The following is a 24693-nucleotide window of genomic DNA, read 5'->3' as shown; positions in this document are numbered from 1 at the left end:
CACATTGTCCATCTGATATAAAACCACAGAATATACAACCATAGATTATATATGATCTATATAGTTTATTTTATATGTATGTACATACAGTTTAGTACAGTGACCTCATTGCCTCTGCTTCATACTTTTAATAACTCATGCATGTTGGTCTAGATGGAAATGATGTGTTCCAGCTTAACCATCCAGTTTGAATCTCTGACACAAGGAGTTTTTGGCAGTGTCCTCAGTGGTAAAATGGAAACAAGGTAGTAAGCAACAAAGTTCAGTCTTTAAAGCAGTTATTCAGTGCTGTCCAGGTTCTTTAGTATGTGATGAGCACACACTGGAAACTGTCAGACACTGAAACAGCACAGGAAAGGGAGTCCTAAAAACTATGAGCTGTTCCTCAGGCAGCCTGTTTGTCTTGGTTTGAACTTGAGGATATTGAACTTCCAATATTATACCAGTGACACAGAGAGCTGTAGTTATGGAAAACTGGCTGACCTTGAAAAGACAAAAATGCACTTACAGCCACTGCATCATGGAGTAAAATTATTTATTTTCCTGGAGCTGTTTTTTAAATGAAATCTATTTTGGATCTGAATATACTTTCAAGACTGAGCTCCATTTTGTCTTATGAGCAGTTGCAATTTGAGTGCGATATAAGAAGCTGCTGTTCTGTAATATCATAATAATAAATGTCAGTTTGGTAAAAACTTTATTATGAAGCAAAACTGCTAACCAAAGGAATTTCTGCTGTGTGAGTTTTTCATTACAGGGCTGAAGTGACAAATGAATTTATTGCTGTCAAGAGACCTATATTTTATTTTGGTCACTTAGCAATAATTAAATCTTGTGAGTAATTGGTTTTTTCTGTGTTTGTTTTGTTTAATATTTTTAAACAAAATATTGCTCTCTAAGGCATTGTTTAGGGTATGTTTAGCAACCACTTAATATATTTACAATGCATTGTGTTGTTTCCTCTCAACAGCACTGTGCACAGAGGAGTGTGTGCATGGAAGATGTGTCTCTCCTGACACGTGTCACTGTGAACCAGGCTGGGGAGGGAATGATTGCTCAAGTGGTGAGTAAAGATACCAAAATATGATTAAAATATGTTTTGCTGTTAAAAAGCAGGTATTATAAAGCAGTGGCCTCAGAACTTGGATGATTTGAATGGAAAAATGAGGGTTGTCTGCTGGTTATTTTGTAAGAGCTCATAGTGGGTTGGAACAAAATGACCTTTAAGGTCCCTTCAACCCCAATCATTGTGTGGTTCTATGAATATGTGAAAATACCCTTTCCCAGGATAATGACATTGGACTTTTTTGGTTGCGTTTTACAAAGAAATGTGAAATGAAGTGGAGGATGCTGATAATGCTTTTGCTCCTGTTATTAGGATACCAGTACAGATAATAGAGCTCTATAAAGAATTTTTTTTCTCAAATCTTTAATACAGCACATTCTTCATGAAATACCCTGTGGAGTGTTGGAGTGTTTGGAAAGCACTCTCTCCAGATAGAATTCTTGTCCTGTTCAAGCCAGGGGGAGTTTTGCCATTGACTTTTCAGGCAGCCCAAATTCTCTCCTCTGACTTACAATCCATTCCTTAAATCCATACTGCCAAAGTTAGAGAAATGGGAGTTGGGAGTTCTGCACCTTTTGCTAGGGAATTAATCCACACTTGAGGCTTTCAGTTCTTTCAGCTGGCAAGGCTGTGTTTGTTAAACTCTCTTAATTGGGAACGGTGAGTTGAAGTGGTTGGTTCGTGCTGGAACGGAACAGGCAGCACAAACATCCGAGTGTGACGTAACACAGGCCTGAGACATTATTGACAAAACAGGAATAAGCTTGATAAATGGAGTCAATTTGTGCACCAGGCAAGTAAAGAAAGCTGCATGGGTAGAGATGCTGTGAAATGAAACTGAATGGGCGCTTCGTTTTGTGTTGGCTTCCTCCCTTTCTCCCAAATTGATTTGGATCTTAAGAAAAATAAGGTAACAGAGAAGGGATCTATAGAGGGAGGAGTTAGAAGGGAATGGGAGGTAAATGTGCCTGAGGGTGAACACAACCAGAGGCTGAAGGCAGCAGGGCAGATTCCTGGATGGGTTCCTGGTGTTTTGTCTGCACCTCTGCTGAATATCCCCTTGATTCCAGCAGAAAAGGGAATAGGGAAGGGAGCAGGGAAGGACTTTATTCCAGAGGGGATGTGGATGCTCCAGCCTTGGGAGTGTTCAAAGCCAGGTTAGACAGAGCCCTGAGTAACCTGGTGTGGGGATGGCATCCCTGCCCGTGGCAGGGGTTGGGATGAAATGATCAGTGAGGTCCCTCCATCACAAACAATTCTGGGATTATATGATTCCAAGGATGGAAACAAAGGCCATTTTATGGGGTTTGAAGCAACATTTTGGGATTACCTGGAATGCAGACAGGGAAAAACTGAGCATCGTGATATATTGAATATCTCTCTTTAAAAATATATTAAAAAAAATGCTATATATTGTGAGATATTTCATAGATTCTCAGGAACTCATATAACGTTTTTATTATTCTTAGTACTAGATTTAGTTTATTCTGCCAGTGAGTATTTGTACAGTGCACGTGCACTAACAGAAGTTAAAAATAATAATAATAAAAAGACTATGACAATAAGGACGTACAGATACAGATTACACATTTATACACATGGGCACTCACGGAGTAAAAAGCACTTCATTCTGTGTAAAAATGGCCAGCAAAGGATAAGATGTCAAAGTACAGAATGGTTTTGTGGACTAAAACTACCCAGTGACTCTTATTAAATTGCTCTAATCTTGCAAGTGGAGATAAAAGAAAAAGAAGGTTTTTCCTATATTGAATATTTAGCTTTTTAAAGTAATTAGGAATATTAAAGCACTGACAATGATTGAGATAGAAACATTATTCATAACTTTTATTTCCGCACTGGGCAGGGATCCAGTATATTTCATTTATGAGGTTTCAGTGGTGGAAAGAGAAGTGTTAGCCAATTCCTAAATTAAATATGCCCTGTTAACTTTTATAAATGATAGCCCAGGATTAGCTTCAAAATTTAAGCTTTCATTTTATTAATATAATTAGTGTGTTTGCTGGCCTATAGTGCCCATTGTCTTTCATTCCACTTGTTATATGCTGGGTAACACGTGTTCCTGCCCCAAGGTCTGATCCCACAGGCTCTGCCCAGTGGAATGCTCATAGGAGGGAAAGTCAGTTTTACTGAGACCTGCTCACATTTGTGCTTGACACTAGAAATTTAGGGAACTGGACTATTTATTGTTCGGAGGCTTTGTTTAAATTCAAAGGTTTAAAGGAACAGATTTCAGCTGAATACAGCACATTGTTACTCCCAGTATTTCCAAGAAAGGTGGAATCTGGAAGCTTTGCCTAACTGAGGTTAGCCATGTTTTTTGATACATGATCCATGTGTTATTATCCATATTTTACTGTTATCCAGTTATAATGTGGAAAACAATTTTCACTTCTACTGGAATAATGTGTCACCTGTACCTACTTTCTTTCTGTTCCTTCATGGCTGATGACTGCTGGGTAACCAATGAAGGTCACGTGTTTGCAGAGCCAAAGGCTGTTTGGGATGGTCCTGAATGGTGCGCTCAGGACAAACTGAGGCTGGTGGTCAGTGGTGCCATCCCAAACCCGTGGGGCTCAAGAACTTCCCAGCAGCTTCCTCAGGATCAGGGATTTGATGCAGTCACAAGCATATTGCTTTTCAAGCTGGCTGTTTGAAGCGCTTTCACTGGGAGAGGGATTGCCAGCCAAAACACTCCCTTTAAATTTAGCAAAGCTCCCAGGAGCTGGAATGGTTTCCTGAATGATCTCTCCTGAAAGCACTGCTGAGAAGGGGAGCCTCCCTGACACTGGGGGTCGTGTGTTGTCATTTACTCAGGGAAGATCTAAGGATGCTCACTCTTCCTGAGATACAATTTCAACACCCTGCAGACACAGCCATTATAACTTTCTAAAAGTTATTTCTAACTTTCACTTGATTTCATGGGTGAAATTCAACCATTAGCAAAGCTCCAGCACAAGGTCCAAGTGTCACTTCAGAACCAGAAGTCAGATCCAAATATTCTTTCTTGGTGTACCTATGCCTGGAGAGGGTCTGAATGCTGACACTGAGCCCCAATTTACAACAGAGGCAAAGTTCTGGTGTAAAATGCAGTTCCCCAACGTTAACATTCTCCCTTGGCTAAAATATTCTCAATTAAATGTTTTGAATAGTTACAGCTACAGCCTGTAGTCATGCAAACAATTTAATCATCTTGCTCAGATTTGGTTTCATGCTTTCCTAGAACCCAGCCTATAAGACAACAGTTACAAAACTTGCTTTTCAGTGCAGCTTTCCAGTGACTGATCACGGTACGTGTTAGAGTTCATCTGTTGTCAAGGTTAAAATAACTTCAGATGAATTGCTAAACAATTATAAAAAACCCCAGTGCCATATTCAGCTCTGCATGTCTCTGTACCTGTGTTTTACTGCATGCTGTTGTACATCTGTCCATGCCCACAGGCCTAGCCTTGATTTCATGCTATAAAGCTGCAATATATTAAGGCTTGATTACCATAACAATAAAAGAGAAGTAATGAGGTATTAACTAAAGAAGCTCTTGAACAAAATGTTTTCAGCATTTTAATGATGCTAAAAATTAAAAGGAAAGTCCTTTTTAAAGACCACTGCATACCTTTCCCTTCCCTTTTAACTTGTTTTATTGAACCATGCCTGTTTTGTCCATGCAATCTGCACTGTTGGTTTTTTAAATACAAAGCAAGATTGCAAATGCTCTGTGTGAACTTACCTGCTCACCTTTCCAATTATTTCAGAGCAATTAGTTTCAAACAGTATGATACACTGGCTTGAAGTTCTGATGGGGATATAATTGTCTGTTGGTGGTTACCTGGCCTCTTCTGGGTCTTGCTCACAGCCATCTGTATTTACAGGCCCTTAAGCCACCATCCAGCAAAGAATGTAAGCTTATCCTTACACAAATAGGACTTTTCATCTGCTTTAAGTATTTAGGTGGTTGTTAAATTAGTTTTGAAGGAACAGCTAAAAAAATTCAGTGAAATTAATTCAAAGCTTTAATTGAAATCATCAGGCCTATGACGAATAAGGTGATCTTTCTTTCCAGATGTTAATCAGGTAATTTTTTTAAGACCATTTTGATTCTCATGAGCATTATTTATTGTGAGGAAGGTTACAGAAATCTTTCTGGTTAATAGGACAGTCTCAAAAATGGGGCAACAGGTAGGAAAAAGAAAGTTCTGGGCAAGAACCCCAAATTAAAAGCAAAAATCTTGTGCGTGCCAGGTTGAGAAATTTCCAAGTAAACAAACACAGAGGTTGTAGTGAAAAAATAAAGTGGTTTTCAAAGTGTTTGATTTGTTATTAGTTTTGAGAGAAAACACAGTACTTTCCCAAAGTGCAATTAAAGAGATGTTGGCATAATAACGCCAAACCATTTTTCTTGCTGTGTCACCTGGGGAGAGAGATTATAGTGCTGCTGTCTGGCATAGCCTGATCCATAAGGTATACATATGGATAACATAGTTTTCCTTGGAAAGGATGTTTTGTACAAGCTGTCATTAGGAACAAGAACCTATTTCATCTTTATCTCTTTGTCAAAAATAGCCAAGGTCATAACAACAGGCTGTTGTAAAATCACAGCAAGATCACTTTTAAGGGTATAGCCCTGGAGCAGCTGGAGTGCCTCAGTCCTGAGACTCGTGATGAATGGGAACAGCAGATTCTGTGCTAAATCTGAACGGGGTTGTTTGACAAGCCATGGAAAGCAACAGCAGAACTCTCAGGAGAAAAATGAAGTGTTTTAAAGTGAGGATGTGGTGGTTTTCAGGCTTGATTTTGGCATTCATGTTCTCCAACTGCTTTGAACTATTTCTGAAGAGGAAATGAAGTTCAAAGGAAAGATCCCTGGTTCATGAATTTAGACTCAAACAAAATTCATGTGGGAGGCTGATCTGCCAGAATCATTAGCTGATTTTTCATCCTCAGATTTTTAGGACAGAATTGACCAGGAAAACACCCGAGTCCACCAAAGAGGTGTGAAGGTGCGAGACCACAGCTCTTCGAAGCTGTTAGTGGGCTACTGCTTAGATCCAGAGCCTGTCCCTGAGGGACACCTGTCCATGGCTCAGCTGGGGTTTGTCACTGTGGCGTTTGTACCCCAGTGACTGCTGTATCCAAGTGCCAGATGAGGTCACAGAACCAGGTACAATGTCCCTGTTTCCACCACAGGCCAAGTGTTTCATTTGCCATTCCAGCTGCTGGGTTTAGAGGCAGTTTCTAAAGATCTGTTTGAAGTTGTTTAACTGCAATTGCGATCCAGTCTTAATTATTGCTTTAGCTGAAACAGGATTTCATATCCATAGCATGTGGACTTCAAAGTTTTAACACACTTTTCATTTAAGCCAAGCTCAAATTACAGCTTAATTTTGATGTGATTTGCAGATTCAGTGACAACTGCATCATGCAAAGAGATGCAAATGTACAAAATCAAACTCCAGTGAGGCTCATAGAAGGATCTTTCCATAGCAATTACAGAGTGGAATTGATTTCTGTCTCTCAGTTCTAACAATTTGCTCTTCCTTAAACTTAAAAAACACCCATTTCCCTTCAATCACTGCTGAACTGGTGTAATCAGGTAAACAGCTTGTGTTTAATTTTTGCCTCTGCTGGATGTTGGGCCCACGCACCAGGGCTCAGGCCCTGGGTTTCATGTGTTCCCAGGCTCTGTGGCAGCAGCTCTTCCTGGGCCCAGCCCACGCAGGACAGCCTGTGACAGGGAATGAGATGTAAACACAAGCTGCTGTGCAGTGCCGTTGGTGGCACAGCAGCATGTCCTGCATGTATTTTTACACAGATAATTTGGCTGCATTAAACCGGGATGATCCGTCACTTTTCATTCGGTGGGAATATTTTGTCTCTTGCTGAAGCTGTTGATATCTGCCCAGTCATTTGTGGCAGTTTCTCCTCACTTTGTGAGGGATGTGTATCCTGTATCCTCTCAGCTTCCATGAATTAACCACTTGGGAGGTGCTGCAAGCTTATGGGAAGGTCAGAAGAGCCTGGGCTTCTCGCACAGTAATAGGGCTGGGCAAAGGGCAAGGGTTGATTCTGAAAAAGGAAAAGTAGATCCAAGATTTACCCTGGGAAGAAACTGCTTTCTGTACTTCATTGTGATTCATTGGTGATGAATAGATCAGTTGCCAGTTGTTCTAAGTCTTGTACTAAAGTAAGTGAAAAATAGAAGTTCAGCACCCTGTGTCCCTTTACTTTTCACCTTCATCTTCCCTGTCAGAGTCTGGGAAAGTTCTTCCTTCCCTAAATCAGCTGGTTGTGTCTAAAGCCAAGGTAGTGACAGATCATTTCCCCAGCACTCCCAGCCCTCCTCTGAGACTCCCTCTTTTGGATGATTTGAAGAGTCAATTGAGCTGACCTGACTCTGTCTGTTCCAGTCCCTGGAGTTCTGTCTTCCATCTCGTGCCTTGCTCTCAAGGCTTGATCCAGCCTTGTACTTCATACATATGAATAGTCATTTTAAAGTCAATAAGGAACTATCTTAACTACTTTAAGTTAGATAAATGCTTAAGCCATTACCTGAATGGGAACTCGTGAGATGAGGTGGAAATCAGGTTGGTGAGGATCTCTTTTATAGGGGCCAGTAGTTACTCATCCAGGATGAGCAAGGGCATGAACTTTGCTTGGGTCTCACGGCTGACAAATGGGAGGTGAGAGGACAGGTAAGACCCAGTGACCACCTTAGCACAGCCCTGGTGAGCTATCCTTGAGCAGGATGGAAATTCTGTGTTCCATGGAACTGAACTGCAATTCTTTATGCTGGGTATCTCTGTAAAATCAGTTTGAATCCAGCACTGAATTCCTGCTGAAAACTGAAAAGGGAAGCTGTGAGCAAATCTTATTGTTTAAAGCCTTACTGATTGCCTGTCAGTAGGGCAGTGTGTCAGGGACTGGTGCTTCCAAAAGGGAGTGAGAAAAGGCATTTAGTTTTGGAGCAGAGAGCTGGGTGTGAGGCTTTGGGAGCAGGCAGGGCTATCCAGGGAAGCTGTGTCCCAGAGAACCTCAGTGTTGTTAAGGTGTTTGTAGCAGAGCAACAGTGAAACCCTCCCAAAGCACAGCCCCTCTGAACCCGGAGCACAACTGAGCTGTGTGGCTGCTCTCTGATCTGGGGAAAGGCTTGATGATTGACTAAAACTTTGAATTTTCAGGGTAACTTTCAGTAAATGAAACCATGGTTACAAGCACTGAATGGGCTACACGCATTCCCGTGCAGGTTTGTGTGGTTATGCAAGAGGGAATTTGGCTCCCATACATCTTTCCTTGGCTGCCAAACTGGTGAGAGCAGAGCAGACTTCACAGAGGCAGCGTATGTGTGACGAGTTGTTAGTTTTATTAATTTGACTGAGGTTTTTCTCACTTTAGACAGAGTAATAGCTATAAAAGAAAGAACCTACTAAAATATCCTCTTTAATGAACTGAATTGTTAATGCTGAATTTCATTGCTGGAGCATCTTACAATAATGTGGCTTTAAATGTGCACTACACAAATGAACAGACTTTAGATCAATTTAAAAGTACCATTGGTATAATTTTATGGCCTGGTCACTAAGGGCTGTCACTTGGAGAAAAGAGCAAAATTTCCTTTTGCAAAGCATTGGCAAAAATCTCAGCTGTGGACACCCACTCAAAAGTATTTCTGGGGTTTTTGCTTGCTAAAAAATACACACAAAAAAGTAGTGGTCCTTGGGAAAGCTTCTAAACCACTTTTTCCTGTGTTAGACATGGTGATGAATTCCAAGGCATGCTTGGAGAGGGCAGAGCTCTGCTCACTGTCCGACACTAAGGTATCAGAAAATCCCTCAGGAGCCATTTCAGGCACCTGAAGCTTGAGAAGCCTCAGGCCTGTTCTGACTTTTGCTGGGTTATGAATTACTGTCCCCAAAGACAAGTGCTACAACTGGGAAAGGCCCTACTGCTCCATCCCCTGCTCTTAGGACTTTTTAAAAGCTGCTGTTCTTCTTAGATAAAATACTATTTCCTGGGCAGTCTTTAAGAATTGAATCAAAGAGGAAAACCAAAGGTTTCATTCAAAAGTTAGACTTGAATTTTATCTTGGGCCTCCAGCAACTAAAATTTGCTGGAGAATGGCAGATACTCATCACACAGTCTTAGACAGCAGCCTGCCAGTGTGTGGATACCCGAGAGCTGAGGCACAGCCAGGAAATCATTGCAAGAGCACCAGGGAGTGTGCCTGGGCATGGGAGGCAGGCACATGAACACACAGCTTTCCCTGGTACTGAGGGTTTCTTTGTTTAGGCTTACATTTCAGAGTCTACATACAAAGACACTAAAATACTTTATTTCAGGAAACAGCAGCTGGGTGTATTTTAGCTGCTCTTTGGCTGCACTGAGCAGTCCCCATCGTCCATGTCCCCTCCCACTAACCTGGTGTTCAACGTGGGCAGTGTCTGCTCCAAGGGAAAGTGTTACATGCTGAGATTTGTCCTCAGGCTTCACCCTAATTTTGTGTGAACTTAGCTCAGCCTCCATAGGGCGGGAAGTCCTCATTTATCCTTGATTTCAGTGGGAGTTGAGTATATTTGTAGTCTGGATTGACTGGGCCCATGTTGGAGCTGAAAAGGGGTGGCAGTGGTGGGCTGGGAAGAGCTCAGCCACAGTTAATATCTGTGCTAAAGAGGAGGGAGGCTCTAATGTACAGCTGCCCTTGGTGTCTTGGGTGGGCTGCATTTGAAATACAGCCTGGAGGCAGCTTTGCTAACTTTAGAGATGTGTGATGGTTGCATCTGCAGCAGACTACGCAGAAGTGATGAGACACGGCAGTTTAAAGTGAGAGTGATGGCCCCGAGCTCCTCCATCGCCTGATGGGGACGTGGCAGCACAATGGAGTTTCTGCTGCTTACTGGTTTTGAAGTTCTTTCCATGTCAATAAAATATCTGTGTAGGAACAAGAGACCTGTTTAGAGATGTGTCTGCCATTGCACGGGTGACACTCTGGAGTTTCACTTTAGTCTTAAAATCACTTGCATTTCTGGTAGGTTCTCCATGTAGGAGGAGGTCATGGTGATCTTAAATCACTCTGCATAAAATGAGAAAGTTTCAGGGAGTTTTCTTTGTTTTACCCAGTGTTTGTGCTATTGTGAGTTTGATAGCAAGGTTCTGAAGTGAAGTATTTTCAGAAGTTTCTCTGAGAAATCCTGTTCTTCTAAATTACACTCACAAGAATCCTTCTTAAGATCCTCAAATAATGTTCTGATACTTGTTTGTAGTCCTTAAAAAACCCTGAAAAAATGTTTGTCATAGGAGCAGATACCTTGTGTCCCCAATGAAATGAGTGTTTGTTGACAGCTTGTCTGCCTTGTTGTTGGGGAGAGAAATAATGAGATAGCAGAGGACTTTAACAAGTGCAAATGTGGCTGTAAATGCAGGGCTGGCAGATCAGAGCCCTCGCAGGCTGCTCGCAGGTGAGCGTTTTGTTCTCACCACTAATGGAGCTCGGGCAGGGAGAGGAGCAGGCCCGCAGCTCTCCAGAAGGAAAAGCATGGAAAATGAGGGAATGTGTCGTGACCTAAGGAAATAAATGAGCAGATGGCGTGCCAGCATCATACCTGACACTCCAGAGGAGGTGGTTGTAGCATAACCACGGACTGCAAACCGAGTTGTGAACAGAGACCAAAGCCAAGAAAAGCAGGGGAAGGTGATATGCATGGAGGCATGGAATAAAAAAGCAGGGCAAAATCAAGATTGAGACATGACAGAGAAGGAATTCAGGGGAAATGTTGGGAAAATAATCAATGTGAGATGACAGGCAGAAGCAGGTGGGGATAGGAAAGCAGGTCAGTGTGCAGATAACTGACTTGAGACAGTACATAGCTGGATTTGGATGTTTTACATATGAACACTGTGATGCATGTGAAGTACCTACAATTTCAGCCTTGCATACAACTGCTGGCTGATTCTACCAAGGAGAAATTACAGATTTTTATTTTTTTTTTAATAAGGAAGTGAAGTGGAAAGACTGAGGATAGAATGGTGGTGGGAGATGCCACAGGCAGGTTAATAAGGGCAAAGATATTTCTGGTTCCAGCTGGAATAGAGCTTTTTTTTCATAGCTGCTGATCCAGTTCTGTGGTTTGGATGAGAATAATACTGATCACAGACTGATGGTTAGTTGTTGCTCAGTGGTGCTCACCGTAAGTCAAGGACTTTCAATTGTCCCCTGCTCTGCCAGGGGAGAGCCATGCAAGAAATCAGGAGGGAACATGGCCAGGACAGCTGATCAGAACTGGGCAAAGGGATATTCCATACCATGGAATGTTGTGCTCAGTGAATAAACTGGGAGGCACCAATTGCTGTCCTGGATGGGCTGAGCATCCAACAGTGGGTGGTGAGCAATTGTGTTGTGCAACAATTATCTTTCCTTGGTTTTATTCCTCTCTTTCTTCTTCTTCTTCTTCTTCTTCTTCTTCTTCTTCTTCTTCTTCTTCTTCTTCTTCTTCTTCTTCTTCCTCCTCTTCTTCTTCCTCCTCTTCTTCTTCCTCCTCTTCTTCTTCTTCCTCCTCTTCTTCTTCTTCTTCTTCCTCCTCTTCTTCTTCCTCCTCTTCTTTTTCTTCTTTTTTTAATATTATAATACTCCTTTTTTTATCTCTACCAATGGGTTTTACCCTTTCCCAGTTGTCCTCCCCATCCCACTGGTGAGCAGAGGCTCTGTGGGACTTCATTGCCATCTGAGCTTAAATCAGGACAACAATCTGAACCAGGTGATATCCAGACAGAAGAAGGATTTAGAGATGAAGTGCTCAGGTTTAAGTGGCGTTTGTCTTTTTTTGGTGCTGTCAAGGAAACCTGTTGAAGTGTTTATGAAGGGATGTAAATGTCTTTTACAGCACTATGGCTTCAATAAACACTATGTAATGTTTAAACACAAGGTATTGAAGTGGGATGCTGGAAGTTATAGTGCATTCAACTGCCAAAAGTGCCTTTTTTTGGTCTGGAAGGATCATGCAAGCAAAGAAAGTGCAGTTTTCAATAGACAGGGTTTATATTGTTACTGACAAAAGCAGAGGTAAAACACCAGAAATTTTGCACATTAGGGAAAATTTATACAGTCAAAAGTTCACTTGTATTTCTGTACTCATGAAAATAGTTTACACCTTTAGTCTTGACCTTTCCTTACACCATTTGATAGCCTTAAATGTGTGCTATATAACAAGCACATCTTCCAGTCATTTCTTACACCTCCAAAAGACCTGATTCAGTGCAGAGAAACAGCAAGATTTTATTTATTTATTAAACACACCTGTGTTAGCCCAGCACAATATCTGGATGTTTGGGAGTGAAAATGAGAGTTCTAAAGACTTCAGTCTTGTCCAGAAAAGCCCAGTGAAAGCCATTTGTCAGGGAAGCTGGGAAGAGACCCAAGTGTCACAGATATGGGTGTCACTGCCTTTGTAATGGAAAGAACTCACGAAATGTGATCAGTGACCTAAAAGATGAGCAAAGTCAGAGAATCACAATGCACAACGAGTTTCTGGGTTGTGCAGGGAAATCAAAAGGAACCTACTGGTACACAGCGTCTTCTGCTTGAACAACTACAGGGGAGAAAGGTGGAAAAGGGAAAGAAAGTGTGTGAGAAAGGTTCCCATCCACAACTGCTTTGTAGCAGGAGGTTTTATCCACCTTCATGGCTTTGGGGTGTGCTGTGCAAGAAAGATTTAGGGAGGGTCCATTAGGAAATACAGTAAATGCCAGATGAAATGATGTGTGTATTGTTACTGAGATTATTTTATATCAGAAGAGCTTTATGGACATCAACCAGAAAAAAGAGGGATGAAACACTTATTCTTTGATCATGGAGGGTGGTCATTCAACATGAAAAGTCTCTGCTGTTCATCATTTTCATTTTTAGTAGCTTCTCTCCCTATCACACAGTGCCTGCTCATGTGAAGGCCAGAGGCTGCCAGGTTTTATAACCCTGACCAGGATGCTTAAAAATATGTGCATCAAATTCAGAGTAGAGAGTGAAATTGGCCAGTAAAATTCAAATTTTAACAGAAGCAGCTAAAACATGAAACAGCAGACACTTGGGGTGATTTAGAGGTAAGGGTTTCTCAACCTTCCTACTGCCTGCTTAAATCTCACCTTTCTGAACCCCATGTACAGAGCTGCAGTGTTCCAATTATGCAGCTTTGTGAGTAAATCATAAAAATTGATTACAGGAGAGTTTTTAGCCAAGGCTCAAAATCTGATGCCCTCTCTGACTTATCTACATTGCAGTGATAATTTCCTAAATAAAGATCAAATCCTGGAAACAAACTGCAGAAGGAGGCAGGTTTGCAGAAAGATATGAGGATTCATATGGAAGATCAATTTTCCCATAGAGATTGCACGCTTTGCTGCTAGGGTGGGAGATAGGGAGACACACCTGGAAGTGTGAGGAATTCTTGGGAATCTAGAATAACCTGTGCTTCCTCATCTACTTTAGCCTGTTAGTGCTTCCCAATCACATGGCACCCACTTTGGTTGGGATAGCAATAAGAAAATGCATGCATTTCTGAAAATATTATCTCCTTCTTCTAGGACAAATTCCAGCCACTGGAATTCCCCAGATACCACTTTAGGAATTCCAGTAGAGCATAGTACCTCTCCCTTGCAGACTTTGTGGGGCTATGGGCCACAGGAGCTGCAGGACAAAGCTCAGTGAATTTGTTTCAGCATCGGGGAACGATTCTTTTTGTGAGAGCTCATTCAGAAATCCTTTGGGAAGAGGGTGTTGTTGTTTAGCCTGTCCATGGAATCTGATGGTGGCAGCCCAGGTCTGGCTTTCTTGGGAACCACCTGTCCATGACATTGGTAAGAGTCTCACCACCCTTCATCCTCAGCTTCTGCCTTCAGGGCTCTTCAGAGTGCTCAGGTTCACAGCTTAGAGCTCTATCAAATACAAGGAGTGCCATTTAGCCATTAAAAACCCCTCTACTGTAAGGATGATTAAAGACTGGAATAGGCTGCTCAAAGAGATTATGGAGCCTGTCCTTGGAGATATTCAAAATTCAACTTGATACAGTCCTTGATAACTTGGACTAGATGATCTCCAGGGGTCCTTTCTACCTCAGCTCTTCTACAATTCTATGATTCTATGAATTATTTTATTCCTGTAACTTTAGTGATCTCTGAATCAGAGCAGGAGGTTTAGTGGATTGCTGGATATGGTGGAAAACATAGAATATCTAAGCAGCAGGTCAGAGAATTCTGAAAGCCCCTGGGAATCTCCTGTCTCTGAGAACAGAACTCTATTATGGTGAGCCTGTCCAAAGAATTATGTGGTAATTCTCACTCCAAAATCCTGAAATGCCATGGAAATTCTTATGACAGGATGTATTTTCATCAGTTAATTCAACAGAACTGGAATTCCTTGCTCATATTCAGGAATTCAGGCTCTGCTCCCAACTCTGTTTCTTAACTGCTGCATCATTCTGGACACGTCCTTTCCCTCTGTATTTCATTTTCTGGTTTATGGAATGGTGAGCCTGACCACATTTGGGTGAACACTGGAGTTTCTGGATGAAAACTGCTACAGAAGAAATAGATGTTTCTCCTCAAGTGGGTGAGATCCTGTGTTGTGAATGGTGTGGTGGATGCACATGTTCCATGTGACAGCAAGACATGACATTAATTAATTACCCTGACGTGCAGTCATGATGCTGCAGTCGCTATTTGAGATGTCCAGATGCTGGGCTGTTCTTCCAGGATGCAACATGTTGGGATGCATTAGGAGGTGCATTTTTGCTCTGTGGATGACTATGACAAATTGAGGCACAGCCAAGGCGTTAAGTTGCTCCCAGGCATCTTTCATGCTTCATCCCTTCCATGAGTGATAGATGGTATTAAACCTCTCCTTTTTGTTTTTTGGGGTTTTTTTTTTTTTGTGGGAAAAAAAGCACATTGTGGATAATGGAATGGAAATCATCAGTGCTAATATTTATCCCAACTTTGTTTTGTATCTGCAAGATCAATGTTTTTTTAATTCACTTTTCATTCTCTTTTGCTTCATTTGCTTTGTTGTTGTAGAGGATGTGGTGCATCTCGGGATCACATTTGGAGAGCAGTTTTATTAATAGAGAACTACACAAGTGGAATTGTTCTGGGTCCATAGAAATGATAACAGAAACTCAGCCATTGGCAGGTGTTTAAACTCAATATTTAACATTTCTGAGTGCTTTCTGTATAGCAGGTCCAGCTTCTCTCACAGAAATTCCTTCTAGGCTGATTAGAGAGGGGGACTTGGGTAAACTCCACATGTGACCTTTGGGGGTTGGATATCCCAGGAAGGGTTTGTTAATCCTGAGCAGGTGTGAAAGGGAGAACATGAACAGGAGGAACATCAGATCTTGAGGAATGAAATTACAGAGAATTCTCTGGGTTGGGCTGCTATGGCCATAACAGGAGAGCAGAGAAACACAACCCAGACCTCTCTGTAGGGAAACATTATGCTCCATTAAGTAAACTAAAATGTGCATCTCAATTCTGACTCTCGGGATCTTTGCAAATGCCATTTCATCTGCATTTTGGAAATCCCAGTAATGGGACTGTGGCCAGTGTGCTGCCAAACAAGGAGGCTGCTTCCCCTCCTAGTTACATGGTTCTTCTAATATTTTGTTTTTTACTGCAGATCAAAATCCAAATCCTCCTTTTTCTGTAAGTCTTTCACACATTAAAACCCAGCAATAACAGCAGAGCATGTTAAAGTAAAACAGAAATGATGGAGCAGGGTCCAATCTTGATCAGTTCTGACTCTGTCAGTAGCAGTTTCTGTAACGTCTCCTATGCTTCTTGCACAATACAGATTTTCCCCACTTCTTTACAGAAATTGAATATTTTCCTTAATAAAATAAGCAATGATCAGGACTGGTACATGGGTCATGCAGCTTGTATAGGAAATTGAGGCTTTCATGACATCCAAGAAAGGCAAGTTAAAATTCTAGTAAATTAGATTAAAAATCCTCTTTTTCTTCTTAATTGAGAATTTCTTCTTATACTTCCATTACAGTGGGATTCAGGAGAGAACACAGTTTTGAAGTTTTCTATTTGGGATAAATCACATTTGTGACAAATTCCTTTGTCAGTGGAAGCCTGCCCACTGAACAGTTACAGTGCTGCTCACCCCTCTGGGACAGGAATGACGAGGTTCCTCTGCCACTCACATTTCAGTGAAGATCTCAGATCCAGCTCCTATCCCTCCTAAAGGGGATTTCAGGAGTTAATTGATCTGGTGTGAGTTCTCTGAACAGAAACTGAACTTTTCTTTCCCTGGACACTGCATACCAAACCATCACCATCCCCAACTCCATGACTGATTAGCTTAAATTTGCTTCTCTCAGTGTCTTTCCTGGTTTCAATACAGAAATGGAAATGAAATGTCAAACTAGGCTCTGATATTTCAAAAGAGACAGACTTGAAAAACAGAAACATGACCAGAAGAAATATTTAAAATTTTATCATGGCCCAGTCCTCAGATATCCAGCAGCGGATCCGACTGAGCAGGGGCTGTGTGTAATTGCATTTTAAGGAAGTGAACAGAGCAGCCTCAGTTGCAGGATTGTTTGGTTTACTGTAATTAGATAAATTAATCAGTACATTAACTACAAATGCAGAGCACAGTTCTGAAATGAGTTGCAGATATTTGTTATTTTGTTAGGATTTAAAGAACAAACTCTTCCATAAGAGGTCAGTGCTACAAACTACCAGAGCTCTGTGAGTGTGTAAGAGGTTTTAAACTTCATAAAAATAAAGTATAGCACAGAGAAAGTTACAACTGGGTTACTTGTTATTTTTAAGAGAAAGAAAAAATTTGTGTGAGATACTTATTTCACTTCCATCTAAGTTTGTAAGCATCAATGCATGACTGGCTCGGCCTAACCTGCAGATAGTGAAACAATATTTCAAAGCCAGGAAGCAAAGGGCTTCCTCCCTGTCCTTTGCTTGTAGTGCTCCCACTGACATCACCTGTATGATCTCTGAAATTGTTTTTCCAGGTACTTGGGGTGGTTACATGTTCTGCATAAGGGATAACTTGTGAAACACCTGGATGAGGGTGCTGCCAGACTTTTCAGGGTCCAAAATCTGTCTGACCAGAACACTTTATACACAGCCCCCTGCTAAAAAAGGGACATCTGACAGGCTATGGTAAATATAAACCAGCACCTTAAATGAGGCTTTCTGCTGTCTCCTCACTCATCCACCCTTTTATGTCAGACTTTCAACACAGGGATTCTTTGGGCACATTAAACATGAATTTTGGTCTAGCAGTTGAGTGCAGTCCTGTATCTTATTGAAAAGCTCACTCACAGTGAACAATACAAGCCAGAAAGCAGGTAGAGGTTTTTCCTGGTTGGGGAGGGAGCTGGCATTGAGGCATGGCTGGCATCACCAGCCTAGAACACCCTGGTCTTGAGATGCTACTGCCACAGCAGCCTGAACAGATGATCCTTTGTGCTGGATCCAGACCTGAAGCTTTTTGCCTCCATGTCCCCCCTTCTGTCTCTTACCATCCCCCTCCTGTGTCATTTTACTCTTGCTTTCTGCTTTTTTCCATTCTTTTCCTGTGCTCCCCTCCCTTGCTGCCCTTAATTCCTCCTCATTCCTGGGTGGGAAGGGCACAGATCCCCCTGCTGCCCCCAGCACTCAGAGCCCCCAGGCTGGGCTGTGCCAGGGCCTCCTGAGCAGCAGCTCTGCTCCGTGCCTCCTGATTGCCTTCTCCAGCAGGCAGGGAGTAAAGTGGGATTCAAGGAGCTGCCCATGGCTTCACCCACAGTGAGACGTTGGAACAAAGCAAGGAAATGGCTCTCAAGCAGAGCAGTGGCAGGATTTAGTGCCTTGAGTTCTCTGTTATTCCTTGGCTTCCCTAGATTGCTCTGATGCTGCTTGGGTAGCCTGGCTAAGAGTCTACAACACCATTTTGTATCACAGAAATATTCCTTTAATGTGTTTCAAAATGCCAGCCTGCCTTTCAGCTAAATACCAGTTATTCTGTGGGGTTACTGTCTTAGCCAGTCACTCATTTAAGTGGAAACTGCCAAGTGTGCCACTGGTATCACATTGGGGTCTCCCTCTCACAAACAGAGACAGGCAATCAGAAACACTTATTTAATGTAATTTAATTCTGTGAATTCAACGTTTGCAGAAGCCGCCAGGCTGCCACCCCAGGGGACTTCAGCAATGCAGTTCTATATTTGAACTTTAGGTGGGGAGAGGAGAAGAGAGGAATAAAAACAGACATACATAAAGGCTTATGAGACATTTTCTAAAATTTCAGAAATAAGAGTCTATAAAACATCCTTTTAGTCCTAGTAATGGGAATAGAATTGTTTCTGAAAAATCAGTGATGGCTGCTGAAACCCATCAGAGTCACCATCTGAGCCTGCTCTCAGATGGCTTTTCAGTTCAGGTGTCCCTGCTCCAAAAGTCTAATTAGAATGAACAGAGTTTCCATTTCTTCAGAAATTGAACCCAAACCAATCTCTGATGCTGGCAGGTTTGGAGAGCAGGTGGGCATGATTAGATTTCTGACTCTGACCAGACCCTGCACTGAGTCTCCTGGCACATGGCACCTACCTCTTGTCTTTTGTTTGCTTATGGTCATTAAAAAGTAATTAGTGAAATTAAGGAGCTCTGACTGTAGTACACTGTCTGTTTGAGAACAAGATGGATTTCAGTGAAGGATCTCAATTTAATTCCTGGCACAACAGTTTGTGTTCCACGCCAGGGATCAAAACATGCACGGCCAGGTCCCTGTGTTTGTCTCTGGGTTTGTGCCTTGGGGAAGGAAGAGCCTGTGGCTGCTCAGCCTACTTTGTGTGGCAGTGCAAGGTGGGGGGCTGCCCCCTCTGCCCTTTCAGGACACAAACATTCCATAAATCACAGCCACCCTCAGGCAGCTCTGACTGCTATGCACCTGAGGGAGGGGTTGCAGCAGCCCAAGACCCCCAGGGTGTTCTTTGTGTAGGTGAGGAGTCCCAGGGAGCCTGGATGGCAGCAGCAGCATCTCCTGATAAATTCCTTCCCTACCCAAAAGATCCTAACCAGACACTGGTCTCAGGCTGAAACCTCCACAGGTGCTGAGGGGCACTGCTTAAATTGCTGTTACAAGGTGATGTGTGATGTTTTGGCTGTGCTCACCACCTTCACTTTAATCTGAGTCAAATGCTAATGCAGTTGTGCATCCACTCTGGTAGAAATGACCATCAACCCCCCCAACCTACCCAGAGTGACATCCTTACCTGTGGCTTAAGAGAGGGTGAATATGCAAATATTCTTTCTGGTTGTAGGGAGTTGAATTATTTGTATTCCACATAATTTTTTAATGCACCCTTTTGTTCAGCAATTAATATTTAACAGTCTCAAATAAAACTGTCAAACAATATGGTTTTCACAATACAGTTTTAAAATATCTACCAATCCTTCATCCTCTCCTATAATAAAAGACTGGAAGGGCTAATGTGAGTGGTGATTTAATTTGGTTATGGTTAGTACAAAGATGAGCTTTAATATTCCTCTTTATTTTATTCAGAAACATAAAATTTGGGTTGGAAAGGACCTTAAAGATCATCCAGTTCCAACCCCCTGCCATGGGTCAGGATGCCATTCACTATCCCAGGTTGCTCCAAGCCCTGTCCAGCCTGGCCTTGAACACTTCCAGGGATGGGGCAGCCACAGCTTCTCTGGGTTCCTTATTTCCCACAGGAGGTTTTGTTTGTGGGTGCAAAAGAAAAGCAAGAAAATGTGAGTGCACAGGACGCTGGTGATTGGCAGCGTCCATTCAGTGACTTTTGTCTTCCACCCATTTCTTGTCTGCCTGGAAATTTATCTCAACGTAATTCTCTGCTTATAAGCAATTTGCAACTTGAGCAATAATCCTCATAACCTTTGCTACAGTGGTGTCCTTGATGTAATAGGGAAGGTAACGCATTAGTAGGCACACGCTGAGCTCGGGCTGTACCTGAGATTTAATGATATTTAACTCTGGACCTAATTTCAGTTTACAAGCGATTACACGCTGTCCTCTGGGACATTGCTGCAAAGAATTTTCAAATAAGTTGCAAAATAGTGACGAATTAACTTGTAGTTGTGTCAAAATCAATTATCTTACATGACAGCTCAACTACACTTTTCTGTTTGCTGCACTGCAGCATGCTAAACATCAGCCTAAGCATAAACATAAAGTCCTTGTATGTCAGACTCTGGAGCAGATTGATCCTGTATTTCACGGGCATGCAAATGTCCCAGAGGCTCTATAGCAATGTTTTGCTTACATTCACAAAATCAGAATATTCTTTCCTGCCATGTTTATAAACTGTTGCACAATGCAATCATATAAATTTGATATCATTTGATCAAAATATTTCGTGGATGTTGTCCTGGGTTGATCCAAGTTAAAAACCTCCTCTCAGATCGGTTCTGCCAAGGCAACGCCACATAAAATCCCATCCAGGTGCTTTCTGCAAACTCTTGCTGCAAGGGGTGGCCGTGCACCCCTGAGGTGAGTGAGGAGATGCCCTGCTGTGCCAGAGCTGCTTCACACTGGTGATGGGATCAACCCCAGGCAGGGCTGGGGAAATGAGCAGTGCATCTGTAGGAAAATTGTCAACAACCAGTGGGATCCAGGCAGCACCCTCCCCACACCTGGCAGAGCTTGGAGAGGAAATGGGAGCTGGAAGAATCCAGAGAGTCAAATCACTTTTTCTGTATGAAGAACTAAGAGTTAAATTTTCCATCCTGGAGATCTTGGTGTAATGCAGCTGCACCCACAGGTCTAATTGGTCCCTTCTGTTTCTGAGACTCACTCTGCACAGAGCTGGTGTTTCAAGTCCTAAACATTTAGGAAGGCAAAACTTCTGTGCTTGTAGCTGTAAAGGTTTCATCACATGCTGTGTGCAAAGAGATGTTATCTGTGAGAGCATAAACTCTTCTACAAAATCCTGTAATTATATGATTATAAAAATGCACAGAGCCACTTTATCTTGGTTTATGTACAAAAGACACTTAAACTGACAGAGTAGCATTATTCAGTAGGGCTGTGATCAGCTTAAGAGAAATAAAAGATAGTAAAGATACATCAACATCTGTTTAGGTCAGAATCACTGCGGGAGAGGCTGCTAGAAGTTTGGAGTGGTGTAGTGCTGGAAATCTGTTTTGCAGGTTTAGCACTTGAGCTGGCTCCGTGTAGAGGCCTGTCAAATGTTACTACAGAGAGAAATACGTCGGGGACTTGTATCGCTTCCAAGCTTTAATTCCTCTGATATATTTTGGAGAACAAGTGTTACTGAAATAGTAGATATTCCTGCCAACAGATTACTGAAGCAGGAAAATGCTATTGCAGATGTAGTATTGTAGGTAATGAAGATAGAATAAATGACCCGACCGTAGAAAATGCCATCAGTCGTTTATGAATTGCACAGCTATAAAACAAACATTCAAAACTAAGGAAATCCATTTGGAATGTGTTTTGGCTTGGAACACCCAAAAACTTTGTGTGATAAATACTCCAAAGTTCAGGTTCTAAGAAAACTGTCAGGAATCAGAAACTTAAGAGTCAGAAACTTGTAGCTGGAGACATTAGAGTCAATTTTATATTAGTTATCAAAAGGGAACATAGTTGAAATAAGTAGAGAGAGTACAGGTAAGTAGTAAGGAACAGAAAGCAGAGCTGAACAGCAGACAAAACTATTTTGACTTAGAAGTCAAAATACATTAGGGATAAAGTAAGATTTGCCAAAAGTCAAGCTATGCCTATTAACAAAAATAGCAGCTGTGTGAGTAAAAAGAGACAAGAAAAGGATGGAGAGTTCAGCTTCAGGGGAAATAGAGTAGGACAGTGGTGTCACCAAAACCAGACAGATGTTTCTGCAGATTTCTGCAAGTGGGGTCAGGAAGACGATGAGTGAAGGGGAAAGAAACAGCCACAAGTGAGTCAGGAGCCCAAGCTGAGAGCATTAATGTGCTCCTGCAAGAGCTGAGCTGCCAGCCATGCTCTGAAACAGCAGCACAGGAAATGTGACCTGATAGCAGGGAGGGGTTAATGAATCCTGCCATGGTGAAAGGGGGACTTGTCAGAGCCCAGAATGTGCTGACCAGCTTCCTGCAGGTGTTGCATGTGGAGGGGGTTAGTGCTTCATGCAAAGTTTACTTACTTGAAGTTATTCAGGGTTGGGATTTAGCAGAGTGAGGCAGCAGTGCACATAAACTACACACAAATCACACTCAGCAGAATGTAATCACAGTTACACAGCTGAATCATAATCCAAACACACATTTCACCCCTGCTCTCCATAGATGTCTTCACCATCCTGACACTCTGTGTCCCAGGTGCTGGCAAGGAACTGGTGGGTTGAAACCCATTGACGCCCACTGCTCCTCCCTTCAAATTATCTTCATTATCTTTAACATGTTCTATGTTCCATGTTGGGCTGAGCCAGGTTTACACTCTCCATGCTGGTCTAGAGAGCTCAGAAAGACACATATTCATTCATTGCTCACAGTATTGTGTAGCTGAAGGAAATAAAACATAGTTGCTACATTTAACAGAGTGGGAAAATAACGTGTGCAGCTAGAGGCCTGTTTTTCCAGTCCCAATAATATAAACATCATGGAATACATTTTGAAGGAACTGAGAGAATCAATTGCTTAGAAGTAAATGAAAAATGGATTTGAAAAGAACATACATTTATCTAAGGTAGATAGTACAAAAGGCAGCTAATAGCTTTCTTTGATAACATAACCAATTTTTCAGGCAAAGGGAACAGTGCAAAATTCTTTGTAAACATAAACAAGTGGAGGCAAATTGCTGGCTGATGGGTTCCCTCTAAACGTTGCCTTGCCAGGAATTCTGTAGCTTGTGGGAAGTCAGGAAAATTGCTGTATGAAAATACCAGCATGGAGCAGGTAACACTCACTGGGAATCCACACAGCGTGTGTGCTGCATCAGAGCTGCCTCCTCCTTGCCAAGTTTGGGCTCCACAGCCAGGATGGGGTTTCCAGGGAGGATCCCTGGTTCTGGGCTGTGGAACTGGCACTGGAGTGAACCTCCCCCCTCCCCAGTGCCCAGCCTGCCCTGGGGTTCATGAGCTGCAGTTGTGTCTGGGTGGGAGCTCTGGTGGGGCAGGGCAGAGGTGCTGCTGGGGGCATGTGTGTATTTAACTGTGGAGAGCAGCACAGAGCCTTTAGTCTTCCTAAGAGGATGTTGCTGAAGTTTGAAATGTGTCATTTGCAGAGAAATCTGTGAAAGAACATTTGTTTCCCGATGAGAGCCCCTCTTTAGTTCACAGTTACTTTTTAACCATTAACTCAGGCACAGAGTTGACCTCTCGGGATGGTTTGAGAGCCTGCAGCTCGCAGCCAGGAGGGCCCGTTGTGAAACCTCTTCCCATGAATGTAAAGATTGTTTTCCTACTGGGTGTATCCAATTCCTCATCTTGTTGACAGTTCCCCAGTTGCCCTGATGGGCCTCCCTGTCAGACAACATTTCAGCTTAAAATCCTCTCCCGTTGGCCCCTTCATGTTGGATAAAGCAGTTTCCAGCTGGTGCAGGTAGAGAACACTCTTTTATTAAAGCAGAAATGTATCTTTTTTGTAAAAATAAATTTGGCTCTTAGCCTTATAAAACATCTCATTATTATTTATAACTGGTGACAGTGGGAGGGATGACCCAGCAAGATAAGAACTGACTTGTGACAACCTTTTAGATATTTGGAATGACCCCACAGAAGTGTCTGGCTGCTCTAATCCTGATGTAAATACCTGACCAGAAGAAGAAATTCCCATAAATTTGTAAGGATCCTGGGATCCTGAAATGTGGCATGATACACCTGTAGACACCAAATTGGAGCATGGAAACGAAACAATGGAACCTCTGCCATCACAGTTCATGTTTGAATTCAACACTTCTCTGATTTCCAGGCGCTGTCCATCCTTCTCCTTTGGTATTTTTTACCTTGGAAGGAGTTTGAGCATTTCCTCCATTGAACTCCCTTTGCTGACTCCGTTTTTCACTCTTGTTTAATAAGCAGCAGGAAAGGGATTACTTAACATACTGCATTAAAGAAAGGGTGACATTCTAGTCCTGGCAGGCAAAGGGAGTTTTGGAATTGACTTCAGTGGGGTTTGGATTTTATGCACAATATTAATTTCCTTTTTCAGGAATACTCACGTCTGCTCTAATGTAAATAAATATTACCATGGAAAGTTATCCAACTGCAATTACTTTTTGCATTACATCCTAAATATCTACTTGTACATGACATTTACTAAAGAAAAACACTTGCAAATTACATGTTTGATTAACATTACATCTTTCCCAGTTTAAAAAGGGTATGGTAATTGAAAGCTGCATTACTTAGAAACCATGAACTTTATTTGAGCTCTTCTCTATAACTGCAAATCTTCCCTTTTTTATTGAATATTTCACTGAACATTTATAATAGGTGGAAGGAAAGTCCTGTTAAAGCAAACATCCCAGAACATGAAGGTAATGAACAGTTCCTGCTTTGTCACTGAACAAACAAAGGTGCACATGAAAGGAGACTTGGGTACAGCGAGGGCTCAGGTTTGCACCGTTGGTCCCTTCCTCAACC

General features: G+C 42.2%; 1 protein-coding gene across 7 annotated transcripts in view; it reads left to right on the top strand.

The window, feature by feature from the left end:
• MEGF11 (multiple EGF like domains 11) overlaps positions 1–24693 on the top strand; it is a 267348-nt gene that overhangs the window by 99775 nt on the left and 142880 nt on the right. For all 7 annotated transcript variants that reach the window (XR_010347592.1, XM_064388956.1, XM_064388959.1 and 4 more), the window contains one exon: positions 971–1063. Coding sequence is in view for 6 of the 7 variants with exons in the window: in XM_064388956.1 (XP_064245026.1) it covers positions 971–1063 (93 nt within the window). In the remaining variant the exon portion in view is untranslated. The remainder of the gene's footprint in view (positions 1–970; positions 1064–24693) is intronic.

This window comes from Passer domesticus, chromosome 14 (assembly GCF_036417665.1).
Source record: "Passer domesticus isolate bPasDom1 chromosome 14, bPasDom1.hap1, whole genome shotgun sequence".
Lineage (NCBI taxonomy): Eukaryota > Metazoa > Chordata > Aves > Passeriformes > Passeridae > Passer > Passer domesticus.
The sequence above is the reverse complement of the archived record's forward strand: the minus strand, read 5'-3'. Positions and strand labels throughout refer to the sequence as shown.